General features: G+C 45.6%; 1 protein-coding gene across 1 annotated transcript in view; it reads right to left on the bottom strand.

Annotated features, from left to right (window-relative positions):
- Positions 1–1646: 1646 nt before the first annotated feature.
- FAM228B (family with sequence similarity 228 member B) overlaps positions 1647–14649 on the bottom strand; it is a 54111-nt gene continuing 41108 nt past the window's right edge. Inside the window, exon 10 of the mRNA XM_066386575.1 lies at positions 1647–1850. Coding sequence (XP_066242672.1) covers positions 1647–1850 — 204 coding nt within the window. The remainder of the gene's footprint in view (positions 1851–14649) is intronic.

Below are 14649 nucleotides of genomic sequence, written 5' to 3'. Positions count from 1 at the left end.
TTAAAGATGGCTCCGGATTTCTGGTTTGAGCAGCTGGACAGCAGGTCGTGCCATTTAGAGATAGGGGGAAAGACTGAGGGCTCATAGGTTTGAAGAGGAAACTATGAGCTCTGTGACCTTAAACAAGTTACTTAACCTCTCTGAGTTTCTCTAGGCTCCTTTAACACCCCCCCACCCCCCCACCCCCCCCACACACACACATTGCTTAAGAGGATTCTTGCAAGACTCATGAGCAGGTGTGAGAAATGCTAGCTACCATTAGAGTCTTGTCAATAGGAACACTAAGAATTCCTTTGAGGGGGGCCTGATTGAGGGTTGGGGGACAGTGTTCAGCCAAAGAAAGGCCCTGAAGCCTGAAGCACAGTGGAGGAGAAGGTCCTGGCGCCCCCGATGGCCCAGGAATGGGGGTGCCGCTGTCTGCCTGTAGCACACACACTCCGGGCCGTGGCCCCTTCACCCAGCTCCCCATTCAACTCTGCAGCTGGGCCCCTTTGCTGACCTTCAGTTTGACCCCAAAGGCAAAGAGGAATCAATTTGTGCAAAGAATTGGAATGAAAGTGATTTCAATTGACCTTTGAATGGGGTTTTAATTTGTTTTATTGAAGCCAAAGGGGCCTCTTGAAGAGACCCTTGAGACTGCTTTTATCCACTAAGCTAATGTGTCCATTAGTGCATCGGCCTGGGCCTTGTCTGGACCAGAGCAAGCAGGGAAGGCCAGAGAGGGCCCGGAGTCCACACCCCTGCCAGGACTAGTTTGCAGCCCCTCAGGGTCTGCAGCAGAGTCCGGAGAGGAGGAAGGAGCAGCGGGACACAGCCAACTTGGGTTCCAGCCCCAGCTCTGTGGCTGGATGGCCAGGGCCTGGCCTGGCACCCTGGCCTTGGGCTGAGATCCTGCCTTCAGTCTCCTTGTCTGAGCAGTGGCAGGGACGGGCATCTGTGGATTAGATGGTCTCTTGGTCTCTTCCAGGCTTGATTGTCGATGGTGCTAAGCTCACATCTAGAGTCAAACTCTATAGTAGAGCATGTGGCTCAGAGTGGGGACAGCACAGGCCCCTGTGTCAAGGAGCTAAGCTCTGTCCCTGGTCCCTAGGGCCTCTCTCATGCCCTGTTTTACTCTAGACTCCTGCTTCAGTCCCCTCACATGAGCCACCAGTTCTCTGTTCTTTCCACTCCAGTTCTCTGAGGAAACCCATGGGCCCACTTCATGACTTACCTTTTCTTCTACTGGGCAGAACCCTGCAGGCAGCTACCTGGGGAGCCCAAGTGGCCTGTGTATGGCCAACCCCCTGCAAAGAGCACTCTGCAATTGCTTCTTTCTACAGGGCCAATTTCAGTGACACCCTGGCACAGATGCCTGTGAGTTTGTCCTGCCTTAGAAATGTCAGGCTCTTTTCCCCTGCCTTCTAAACATTGGTGTGAGGCCACGTGGAACCACATGTGTTCTTTCAAACCCATTTCCTTATCCTCATTTCCTTCTTCAAAGGCTTGTTCCCATGCAGTCAGAGTGAGTTTCCTAGAAGTAAAGAGTCTTGCTGAAGACGTCACAGGCATTAAGGACATACAAGCTCTCTTGCGTTATGTCCCTGCAGCCACTCGTTCCAGACAGAGCTCAGGCACCAGCAGCCACCATTCTGATGCAGTGGTGGTCATAATGTCCTTTTGTGGGGAAACATTTTTGTGAGGGCCTCCAGCATGACAGCTGCTTTTCCAGAAGAATACCGGTGCTCCAGTGAGGGCTGAGACGGGAGCGTGACGTGGTGCAGGAAGGACTGATAATGTACATCCATTAGTGCCTCCCAGAAGAGGCACTCAGATGCCCCGGAATTGTCCTCTTCCTCCAGGCCCAATCGCTGAGTGGGGGGGCCTGAAGTGGCCTTTTTACTGAGCACTTAGCTCAGGCCCTATCTCTGAGCCCCATCCATTGGGTGCCCATCTTCCTTTTTTTAAAAAATGTTTATTTTATTGATTTTAAGAGAGGGAGGGAGAGAGAGGGACAGGAACACTGATCTGCCCCTGTATGTGCCCTGACCAGGGATCAAAATGGCAACCTCTGTGCTTTAGTGTGATGCTCTAACCCAGTGTTTTTCAACCAGTGTGCCGCGGCACACTAGTGTGCCGTGAGACATGGTCAGGTGTGCCGTGGGGAAATTAAACATGGGTCCCCAAACTACAGCCTGTGTGCCGGATACGGCTCGCAGAAGCTATTTATCAAGCCTGCCGCCAGCTGCCTCCATCCGAACATAAACATTCCCCTCACAATCCCTCCAGCTATCAGCGACAGGAAGAGTGGAGGCACAGGGAACGCTCACTAACCAATCACCTTCTAGGATTCATCCCGACCACTAGCGATGAACCAATAGTAGGCCGCCTCTCATCCACACCCAGGAAGGTCCCCGCTCCGAGCTGCCGCACACTTGTCATTGTATGGCCATGGCGAGTAGTTGAAGCTGCTACTCCTCCCCATGGTCCCGATTTCTAATCCTGGTCAGGACTGGAGTTAAATGTTGCCACCACTAGATGAAGCCTCAGCCTCAGCTGGTTATGTCTATCCTGATGGTGTATATAGATATTTGACCTTTTTCTTTTTAAAAGAGGCCCCCGCAGAGGGTGATATACAATGCATCACAGTATTATCTATATTGTATATGGCCTCCTGAAGGGTCATCTTCTTAAAGAGCTCAAATTTCTATATACACCATCAAAACAGACAGAACCAAGGCCCCTGCACCCAGCTAACCATGGGATTTGAACCCACAACCTCAGGGAGAACTCTAGTATTTATCAGAATCCTTACCTAGAAAGCAAACTTCTCAATCTGACAGTAGAGATGCTCTAAGGACTTATGATGTTACACAAGTACCCAACATTTTCTAAAATTGATTTTGTCCAGTCTCTATATAGAGAGAGTATTTGCCAAATTGATTTGAACCCACAACCTTGATGAAAGCTCCAGTATCTATTAGCGGGACTGTATATATGAGGGAATACATGGGACTGTATATATGAGGGGTTACATGGGACTGTATATATGAGGTTACATGGGACTGTATATATGAGGTTACATGGGACTATATATGAGGTTACATGGGATTGTACATGAGGGGATGTTATGTGGGACTGTATATGAGGGGATGTTACGTGGGACTGTATTTATAAGGGGATGTTACGTGGGACTGTATATATGAGGGATGTTACATGGGACTGTATATATGAGGGATGTTACATGGGACTGTATATATAAGGGGGTTATCCTTTTTTATTTAACTTTTTTTTAATAAATGTAATTTATTTAAAGGACCTCTTCCAGGTATATTTCACTCTTGTGACAGTCTGGGATCTCAGCAAGATGAGCAAGTGACAGTGATGGAGAAATTTTTGAGAAGGGAAAATGCAAATGCCGAACAGGGCCCTGGACAAAATTCTGACCCAGATGAAGGCCCTAGTATGAGTGGTCGACAAAAGAAAAAAGACAAGATGGTGAGCTCGAGGCAATACAGCGAAAGCTATCTTTCATTTGGATTTACTTTCACTGGAGATGAGACAGCACCAACTCCGCTGTGCTTGGTGTGTGGTGAGAAGCTTAATAGCACCATGGTGCCAAGCAAGCTTAAACTCCATCTCCAAACGAAACACCCTTCTGTTCAAAACAAGCCGATGGACTATTTTGTACACTTACGTACAAACAATGAGAAACGGGCAACTTTTTTGAGAAAAACCACAAAGGTAAACGAGAGAGCCCTCAAAGCTAGCTACCTTGTTGCTGAACTCATAGCTAAATCAAAAAAGTCCCACACTGTGGCAGAAACATTAATGCTGCCAGCTTGTAAAGCCATTGTAAATGAGATGCTTGGCCCTACCGCAGCCAAAGAGATAGCTAAAATGCCTCTCTCAGATAACACAATTGCCAAACGTATTGATGACATGTCTGCGGATATTGAAACTGTTGTTTTGGAAAAGGTGCACATCAGTAAGAAATTTGCCTTGCAACTTGATGAATCGACGGATATTAGTGGACATTGTCAGCTCTTGGCCAACGTGCGTTTTGTGGATGGAGAAGCCATTAGAAAAAACTTCCTATTTTGCAAGGCACTGCCAGAAAAATCAACAGGAAAGGAAATGTTTTGGGTCACGTCGGAATATCTTGATAAAAGCGGGCTTACATGGGAAAACTGCACAGGTGTCTGCACTGATGGAGCTGCAGCCATGGTCAGGCGCATCAAAAGCTTTGTAAGTAGGGTCAAAGAAAGAAACCCAGATGTTATTGTTACGCACTGTTTTTTGCACTGTGAGGCCCTCGTTGCAAAGACCTTATCAGCAGATCTAGCTCCTGTGTTGGATGATGTTGTGAGCATAGTGAACTCTGTGAAGATGCGACCTTTGAGATGTCACTTATTTGCTTCTTTGTGTAAAGAAATGGGAGCGGAGGCCCTGGCCGGTTGGCTCAGCGGTAGAGCGTCGGCCTAGCGTGCGGAGGACCCGGGTTCGATTCCCGGCCAGGGCACACAGGAGAAGCGCCCATTTGCTTCTCTACCCCTCCGCCGCACTTTCCTCTCTGTCTCTCTCTTCCCCTCCCACAGCCAAGGCTCCATTGGAGCAAAGATGGCCCGGGCGCTGGGGATGGCTCTGTGGCCTCTGCCCCAGGCGCTAGAGTGGCTCTGGTCGCAATATGGCGACGCCCAGGATGGGCAGAGCATCGCCCCCTGGTGGGCAGAGCGTCGCCCCATGGTGGGCGTGCCGGGTGGATCCCGGTCGGGCGCATGCGGGAGTCTGTCTAACTGTCTCTCCCCGTTTCCAGCTTCAGAAAAATGGAAAAAAAAAAAAAAAAAAAAAAAAAAGAAATGGGAGCGGAACATAAAATCTTATTGCTCCACACAGAGGTCCGGTGGCTGTTGCGCGGCAAAGTGCTGGCCTGTGTGTATGAGTTGCGAGAGGAACTTAAAGTATTTCTGACAAACGAGATGTCCGATTACTCAAAGCTGCTTGCAAGTGATGAGTGGTGTGCAAAGCTGGCATACCTGGCTGATATATTTCATTATCTGAATGAACTGAACACAAGGATGCAAGGCCGAAATGAAAACCTGCTTACAAGCACTGATAAAATGAATGGATTTCATTTAAAGGTGCAGCTCTGGCAACAACATGTGCAGTGTGGCAACCTTGAGATGTTCCCGCTCACTGAGAAACAGCATGATGGCAACACTGCTGCAATGTGCGAGGTGATTGGCAGACATTTGAAAACCCTTGAGAAGATGTTGTCATTTTCTTTCTCTTCAGCCTTCACAGAATGCCTTGACTGGGTTAGGGACCCATACAGCTCAGTATCCGTTGCTGGAAAGGACAGGACTTTAAAGGAGCAAGAGGAACTCATTGAACTGAAACAAGATCGTGGTTTAAAGCTAAAGTTTGCTGATCTTCCTTTGGACAGTTTTTGGTTATCTGTTGCCAAGGAGTTCCCCATTCTGGCCAACAAAGCTATTTTGACATTGCTCCCGTTTTCAACCACATATCTATGTGAGCTGAGCTTCTCAAGCTTGACTGCGATAAAAACTAAAAATAGAGAGAGACTGAGAACTGTTGAGGAAGAGCTTCGTGTGTGTCTTTCTTCCATTCCTGCCAGGATATCCCTTTTGTGTTCATCAAAACAGGCCCAAGTTTCACACTAAGTGAGTATAAATACATTTAGAAACTATATTATTAACTATATGTATAATATGTACTGTGTTAGAGTGTCATTTTGTGTCATTTTGGTAGGTGGTGTGCCCCAGGATTTTGTAAATGTAAAAATTGTGCCGCGACTCAAAAAAGGTTGAGAATCACTGCTCTAACCAAACAGAGCCATCTGGCCAGGGCACTCACCTTCCATTTTCATGCCCTGCTCAAAGGCATGGAGCAGCCAGGACAGTGAATCCAATAAGCTGGTCTGACACCCAGAGAGCCCATGCCTGCCCTCAAGTCCCATTGCCCTGGGCGAGTGACGCCAGGCCCAGGCAGAGCCAGCGCATGGTGACCTGCTCCATGGCAGCTCCAAGAGCCCATTTCTCTGCGTATGTGCATTCATGTGTGTGTGTGTGTGTGTGTGTGTGTGTGTGCGCGCGAGCGCGCGCAAAGACTTCCGGACAATTGTTTAATTTGGTTTTTAACAAACTGGCCAAAGTCCTGGCTGGTTGATTCAGTGAATAGAGCACTGGCCCGACGTACAGACGTCCCGGGTTCAATCTCCAGTCTAGGCACACATGAGAAGCAACCATCTGCTTCTCTTCCCCTTCTTCTCCCCTCTCTTGCCCACTCCCAGCCAGTGGCTCTGTTGGTCTGAGTGTCAGCCCAAGATGGGGGTTGCTGAGTGAATCTCGGGGTGCATGCGGGTCTGTCTCTTTATTTCCCCACCTCTCACTTAAAAACTGGCCAGAAACCTTCAGAGCATCCCCTGGACAGTTATTTTTGATGTCCATGGCGGGGCCAGGGCTCGAGCTTCTGGTAGACCCTTCTTGGGAAGCTGCCTCTAGTACCACCTTCTAAGTCACCTGAGAAGGTCAGTCCTGACTCCAGAATCACATTTTTTAAAAAGTGTACTAATTATGTTCTTGTTATTTCTCCTTTATACTATAGTCAGGTCTTCATATTGAGTTTTTTTTTCTAGTCATGGTGGGTATGGGAAGGTTATATTATCTATGAATTTCATTTTAAGATAGTAAATAAGATTTCACAGAATATTTGCAATTTAAAAGGAGTTTTGCTGCTGGTGAGACTATGAAATGATACAGCCTCTTTGGAAAATAGTTTGCAGTTCCTCAAAAAGTTAAACATTGCTAAAAACAGAACAGCAGGCCCAAAATGGAGTTGCTTATGCTAAACCTCACATCACCAAAACAGAAATGTAACTTAGAGTTTCAGCTCTCTCAGAAATAGAATCTTAAGTCAGTCAATTAGAAATCTCCTACTCAGCACTAGTAATCTGCCTGGTAGACCCCTGCCATCCCCTAAAGGAAAGTAACTTTGCAATAACCAATCCACTTTTTACTAGTATAATTTCCTTGTTTCTGCTTTCTTTTACCTATAAAAGTCTTTCACTTTGTGTAGTCCTCAAGACTGCTTTTTATCTGCTAGATTAGATGTTGCCCAATTTAAATAAATTTTTTTCTTGGATAAACTCTTAAACTTTTAATATGCCTCAGTTTATCTTTTAACAACATAGAGTTACCATATGACCTAGCAATTCTATTCCTATGTATATACCTCAAAACATTTTTTTCCTTTTGAGAGAGAGAGAGAAATAGGAAGGGAGAGAGATGAGAAGTATCAACTTATAGTTGCATCATTTAAGTTGTTCATTGATTGCTACTCATACGTACCTTGACCTTGGGCTCAAGCCAAGCCAGTGACCCCTTGCTCAAGCTGGTGACCTTGGGCTCAAGCCATCAACCTTGGGCTTCAAGCCAGAGATCTTTGGGTTCAAGCCAGTGACCTAAGGATCAAGTTGATGATCTTGCACTCAAGCTGGCAACCCTGCGCACAAGCCAGATAAACCCACACTCAAGCTGATGTCCTCAGGGTTTTGAACCTGGGTCTTCAACATCCCAGGTTGACATTCTGTCCACTGTGCCACCACCAGTCAGGCTATACCTCAAAACTTATACACGAGCCCTGGCCGGTTGGCTCAGCGGTAGAGTGTCGGCCTGGTGTGCGGGGGACCCGGGTTCAATTCCCAGCCAGGGCACATAGGAGAAGTGCCCATTTGCTTCTCCACCCCCGCCTTCCTCTCTGTCTCTCTCTTCCCCTCTCGCAGCCAAGGCTCCATTGGAGCAAAGATGGCCCGGGCGCTGGGGATGGCTCCTTGGCCTCTGCCCCAGGCGCTAGAGTGGCTCTGGTCGTGGCAGAGCAACGCCCTGGAGGGGCAGAGCATTGCCCCCTGGTGGGCAGAGCGTGGCCCCTGGTGGGCGTGCCGGGTGGATCCCGGTCGGGCACATGTGGGAGTCTGTGTGACTGTCTCTCCCCATTTCCAGCTTCAGAAAAATACAAAAACAAACAAACAAACAAAAAAACTTATACACGAATATCCAAAGCAGAGTTATCCATAATAGCCGAAAAGTGTAAACAACCCAAATGTCCCTTAATTGATGAATAAAATGTGGTATGTCTACCCAATGGAATATTATTTAACAATGAAGTGAAATACTGACAAATGCTACAACATGAATAAATTTTAAAAACATTACACGAATCAGAAGAAGCCACACACCAAAGGGTACATACTATATTATTTCATTTATATAAAATGCCCAGAATAGGCAAATCTACAGAGACAGGAAGTGGATTAGTGGCTGCCAGGGTCTGGCGGTGTTAGGAAAAATGAGGAGTGATTGCCAACAAGGATAGGGTTTTCTTTTTGGAATAATGGAAATGGTCGAAAGTTGTGGAATATAATAAAAGCCGTTTTATTGTAGACTTTAATTGGGTGAATTGTATGGTATGAGAATTATACCTCAATAAAACCATTATTCAAAAAGGGGTGACTTTTTTTTTTTTTTACAGAGACAGAGAGAGAGTCAGAGAGAGGGATAGACAGGGACAGCAGACAGGAACGAAGAGAGATGAGAAGCATCAATCATTAGTTTTTCGTTGTGACACCTTAGTTATTCATTGATTGCTTTTTCATATGTGCCTTGTCTGTGGGGCTACAGCAGACCGAGTGACCCCTTGCTTGAGCCAGCGACCTTGGGTCCAAGCTGGTGAGCTTTGCTCAAACCAGATGAGCTCGTGCTCAAGCTGGTGACCTCAGGGTCTCGAACCTGGGTCCTCCGTATCCCAGTCTGACTCTTTATTCACTGCGTCACCGCCTGGGCAGGCAGGGGTGACTTTTGAGAGAGAAGTAGTGACAGAGAAAGCCATGTATTGAGTCTTTCAGCATAATAATCATGGAGAGAATGCTCTAGGAAGAAACAGTGACAACCACCCTGACCTTTATTACCCTCCGGCATAAGAAACCACCCAGTTTTCCCCTCCTGTGTCTTTCCTGTGAGTCTCCTTTATTACTCTCACAGAACACTTCACACCCAACTCTTCTGGTCACCAAATGTCGGGGGGAGTACAGTTTTCTCTGCGGTTCATTGACGGATATGGTAGAAGGTACAGATGAACAGCCAGAAGAGACACACAGGGCGAGGTCTAGGAGGGCCCCAAGTATGAGGTCTGCTTCTGTCCCGGTAGAGTTGGGGTGGGTCCCCCACCTAGTGAGGTTGTGCTCACTAGCCTGGGAGCTCTCTGAACTCCATACAATTGGAGTCTGATAGAGGCTTTCTAATGTACTCCTGATCAATTATTAACTCTATCTCCAGCCCCTCTCCCCTCACTAGAGGTGGGGAGGGCTGGAATTTCAAGCTTCTTCTCATGATCCTTCTGATGACCAGCCCCCTGCCAAGGGCCATCCAGGAGCCCACCCAGAGTCTCCTTCAAAGAACAAAAGATGTTCCTTCCTAGTGCTCTTATCATTTAGGGAATCACAGGGGTCTTAGGAGCAGTGCCAGGAAGTGGGGGCAGAGACCAATGTGTGTTTTCTATATCGCATGCCCTTCCATAGGAACCTTTTACAGTGGGCCAGGAAAACCCAGCCCATCTAAACATGCCACAGAGAAAAGGGACATGATCGACACCTTAAGGAGTTAGTACAAGCGGGGTAAGGCCAGAAAGAGGTGAAAGAACACTTATTTTTTTTTTTTTTTTTTTTTTTAGCAGATTTACATTTTATTTATTTTTTTTTTTTAAATAAATTTTTATTAATGGTAATGGGATGACATTAATAAATCAGGGTACATATATTCAAAGAAAACATGTCTAGGTTATTTTGTCATTAAATTATGTTGCATACCCCTCGCCCAAAGTCAGATTGTCCTTCGCCACCCTCTATCTAGTTCTCTGTGCCCCTCCCCCTCCCCCTAACTCTCCCCCTGTCCTCCCTCCCCCCACCCCTGGTAACCACCACACTCTTGTCCATGTCTCTTAGTCTCATTTTTATGTTCCACCAATGTATGGAATCATGTAGTTCTTGTTTTTTTCTGATTTACTTATTTCACTCCTTATAATGTTATCAAGATCCCACCATTTTGCTGTAAATGATCTGATGTCATCGTTTCTTATGGCTGAGTAGTATTCCATAGTGTATATGTGCCACATCTTCTTTATCCAGTCTTCTATTGAAGGGCTTTTTGGTTGTTTCCATGTCTTGGCCACTGTGAACAGTGCTGCAATGAACATGGGGCTACATGTGTCTTCACGTATCAATGTTTCTGAGGTTTTGGGGTATATACCCAGTAGAGGGATTGCTGGGTCATAAGGTAGTTCTATTTGCAGTTTTTTGAGGAACCACCATACTTTCCTCCATAATGGTTGTACTACTTTACAGTCCCACCAACAGTGAATGAGGGTTCCTTTTTCTCCACAGCCTCTCCAACATTTGCTATTACCCGTCTTGTTGATCATAGCTAATCTAACAGGGGTGAGGTGGTATCTCATTGTAGTTTTGATTTGCATTTCCCTAATAACTAATGAAGCTGAGCATTTTTTCATATATCTGTTGGCCATTTGTATCTCTTCCTGGGAGAAGTGTCTATTCATGGAAAGAACACTTATTGAAGTAAAAAATGTATTAGAAAAATGACTTGTCAGAGATAATGACTAAATTAGAAAAAATACAATAACAAACCTAAGAGAAAATAAACAATTAAAAGCATCAAAACCCCAAGGTCGTAACAAACGTTATTTTCTAAACCTGCAAAAAAACAAACAAACCCCAAGGTCACTGACTTGAGCATGGGCTCCTCTGGCTTAAGCATGGGGTCACTGGCTTGAGCAAGGGGTCACTGGCTCAGCTAAAGCCCCCCGGTCAAGGAACCATATGAGAAAGCAATCAATGGACAACTAAGGTGCCACAATAATACTTCTTGATACAGTTGATACTTCTCATCTCTCTCCCATTTGTCTGTCCCTGTCTGTCTGTCTGTCTTTCTCTTTCTCTCAAGAAAAGGGGGGGGGGTCATAGAAAAGGAATAAAGTGTAAAAAGACATAGGTAAAAGAAATCAATAGAAAAAAGAAATAAAAGGCTTCTAGCAAAAATGACAAGCCAGACAGGGAGATGTAGTACATATCTTATTGGAGTCCCTAGAAAAGAAAACCAAAGCAGTGGAACAAACACATACTTAAAACTATAATTCGGGCCCTGGCCGGTTGGCTCAGCGGTAGAGCGTCGGCCTAGCGTGCGGAGGACCCGGGTTCGATTCCCGGCCAGGGCACATAGGGGAAGCGCCCATTTGCTTCTCCACCCCACCCCTTCCTCTCTGTCTCTCTCTTCCCTTCCTGCAGCCAAGGCTCCATTGGAGCAAAGATGGCCCCGGCACTGGGGATGGCTCTGTGGCCTCTGCCTCAGGCGCTAGAGTGGCTCTGGTCGCAACATGGCGATGCCCAGGATGGGCAGAGCATCGCCCCCTGGTGGGCAGAGCGTCGCCCCATGGTGGGCATGCCGGGTGGATCCCGGTCGGGTGCATGCGGGAGTCTGTCTGACTGTCTCTCCCTGTTTCCAGCTTCAGAAAAAAAAAAAAACAAACAAACTATAATTCGCCTGACCTGTGGTGGCGCAGTGGATAAAGTGTCGACCTGGAAATGCTGAGGTTGCCGTTTCGAAACCCTGGGCTTGCCTGGTTAAGGCACATATGGGAGTTGATGCTTCCTGCTCCTCCCTATTCTCTCTGTCTCCTCTCTAAAATGAATAAATAAAATCTTAAAAAAAAAAACTATAATTCAAGGAAAGTTTGCTGTAATAAAAGACTTGGGAATGCAGGTATACATGCATTTTAATATTTCCATTGGAAGAGCATTCCATAGCTTGAAAAGTTGACTCAAAGCATTCGATACCAACTAATATTCCAACACAATCATTGGGCTTTAGTTATAAGGAAAATGTTCTTTGAGCATAGTGCAAAAAGTCCAGATCCGTTCAAGTAAAAATAAACGCAAAAGAGTATCACTGGCATCAGATTTCTTGTCAATAATTTTTTTTAACTTCTCCAGACAGGGAAAGTTCATTGAGGCCCCAGGGTCATAGGGTTCAGGAAGGAGGCTGCCCTGCAGGTGGAAGGGGTGGTGAAGGGACCTTATTTTATTTTCTCCTTGGGGTACAGGTTGTTGGTGTGGCCGCGCTTCTTTCAGCCATTGACAGTGTGGGATGCAGGCGGTCCTAACACTTGCAGCAGATCATCTTGTCGCAGCCGCAGCCATACTTTCGGGCCAGCTGGTGGGGGGAGGGCTCAGTGGCGCCAGCGGCAGAGGGAGCCCCAGGTGCAGAGTGGAGTCCCGAACAGCGGATCTGAGAGTGCAACCATCCCCCCGCTGCTTGCCCACAAAAGTCAGACTCCGCTCTCAGGCAGGACGTCCTCCTTGTCTGGGGCTTTAGCTTAGACATTATCAGTGGTGTCACCGGGCTTCACCCCAAGGTGATGGTCTTGCCAGTCAGGGTCTTCAGAGATTTGCGTCTCTGTGTCTCCTGGGAAGGCTGCTCCACCGCCTCCTTGAAGACCTTGTGGGTAATCTCTGAGTTGAATTAACATTCTCGTGGAAAGTGTGATCCAAGGATTTAATCTTTAGTTAAACTATTCTTCGAGTGTAAAGGCCACACACATCCAGTTACAATCACACAGGGAGCTACCACACACTGAATTTAAGGAAATACAAAACTGTTTTGAAGCTTCAGCATAAGTCTGGGGGCGGGGGGTAATATTACGTGTAACTAACTGCAGAACTAAAGCTAAAAGATGGGCAAAGGGAGATGAAACTATACATAATTGTCATAAGCTCTGATAGTATCCAAATAATTCAGCTAACTAAAAAATGGGAGAATCAGAAAGGCAATAAATATAAAATAGAACAGAGTCTACGACTGCATCTGGTTATGAGATGAAACTAAAACTGTTATCATTTAAAACTGAAAAATCAAGGAACAGATGTTTATTTCCAATTACAGAGATAAAATCATCAGCAACAAATTAGGGAGTAAAATGAGAGGGAACAGAGAAGTAATTCACAACTAACATGAGTATGGTTCATATTAGGAAACCAAGAGATAATACCTAAATATTTAAAATAAAGAGCTAACTAGCCTGACCAGGCAGTGGCGCAGTGGATAGAGCGTCAGACTGAGATATGGAAGACCCAGGTTCGAGACCCCAAGGTCGCCAGCTTGAGCGCAGGCTCATTTGGTTTGAGCAAAAAGCTCACCAGCTTGAACCCAAGGTTGCTGGCTTGAGCAAGAGGTCACTCTGTCTGCTGTAGCCCCCCGGTCAAGGCACATATGAGAAAGCAATCAATGAACAACTAAGGTGCCAAACAAAGAATTAATGTTTCTCATCTCTCTCCCTTCCTGTCTCTCTGTCCCTATCTGTCCCTCTCTCTGACTCTGTCTCTGTCACAAAAAATAAATAAATAAATAGCTAACTAAAGGTATTACATAAGAAAAGTATTTGTTAGTGATAATCACTAAAAGGATAATATACTCCTTCCTAAATACCACAGAATGAGAAATAATACTTCATCTAGCAAAAAACATATTAGGTATGTATAACATGTATTTATGTAATGTATGAAATATAAAGTAATATGGCAAACCAAGACCAAATATATTTATATGTATAAGTGGACTTAAATAATCTTTAAAGAAAAATATTTTTAGACAGGTTTTAAAAATCCAGTTTAGTGCTGCATAGAGAAACCTACAAAAGAGAGGGGGTGATTTTGGAGGAAAATTAATTTAGAAACTTGTGCAGTAGACACAGACAAATGTGATAGCTAGAGGGATGGGGAGGAGAGGGCGGGGTGGGGAGGGCAAAGGGGGGAGATGGAGATGGGGCAAGGGCCCGCGGGTGATGTTTTCTTGAGTTGCACACCTGAACCTGTACCCCAATAAATTCCATTAAAAATAATAAATAAGATTGTGGTCTGTTCATAGAATGGAGTATTACTCAGCAATAAAAAGGAATGAATTGCAGCCACATGCAACAACATGGACAAATCTCCAAAACATTCTATTGAGTGAAAAAAGTCAGAGGAGTTTATACCATATGATTCCATTTATATCAAATCCTTGAATGGGCAGAATTCATCCATGGTAAGAGAAGTCGACTGAGTGGTAGCTTCTGGGATGGTGGTGTTGTTAAAGCACCTGTACCTCAATTCCGCGGGTTTACGTAGAGACACCAAGTCCAGATGAATTTTGAAGAGTTTTATTAAAGGAGGAGATTTATTAAATATGCTGGCCACATATGACTAACACGGGGCATTGCAGACCCAAATCGTGTGCACCAAATACATCTCAGAGGCTGGTTATATACCCTTGATCACACACAGGCTGGGGGGAGCATGACATCATGGCACAAGCTTATAACATTTGTTTAGGGAATCCATAGAAACATTAAAATTTTTAAGGTAACACAAGCAAAGACATTTACAAATCTTTTAGTGTCTATCTCCCCTCCTTTGCCTAGAGGTATGTTACTCTCGGGATTCCAGGAAAGGAGAAAGAGCCAAAATCAATGTAGGGTGGTATGTAAATTCTGTCTCTTATTGTAAAGGAAAAGAAGTTACTCAAACAACCTTTATTCTATAGTTAA

This window comes from Saccopteryx leptura, chromosome 5, assembly GCF_036850995.1.
Source record: "Saccopteryx leptura isolate mSacLep1 chromosome 5, mSacLep1_pri_phased_curated, whole genome shotgun sequence".
NCBI classification, from domain to species: domain Eukaryota; kingdom Metazoa; phylum Chordata; class Mammalia; order Chiroptera; family Emballonuridae; genus Saccopteryx; species Saccopteryx leptura.
The sequence above is the reverse complement of the archived record's forward strand: the minus strand, read 5'-3'. Positions and strand labels throughout refer to the sequence as shown.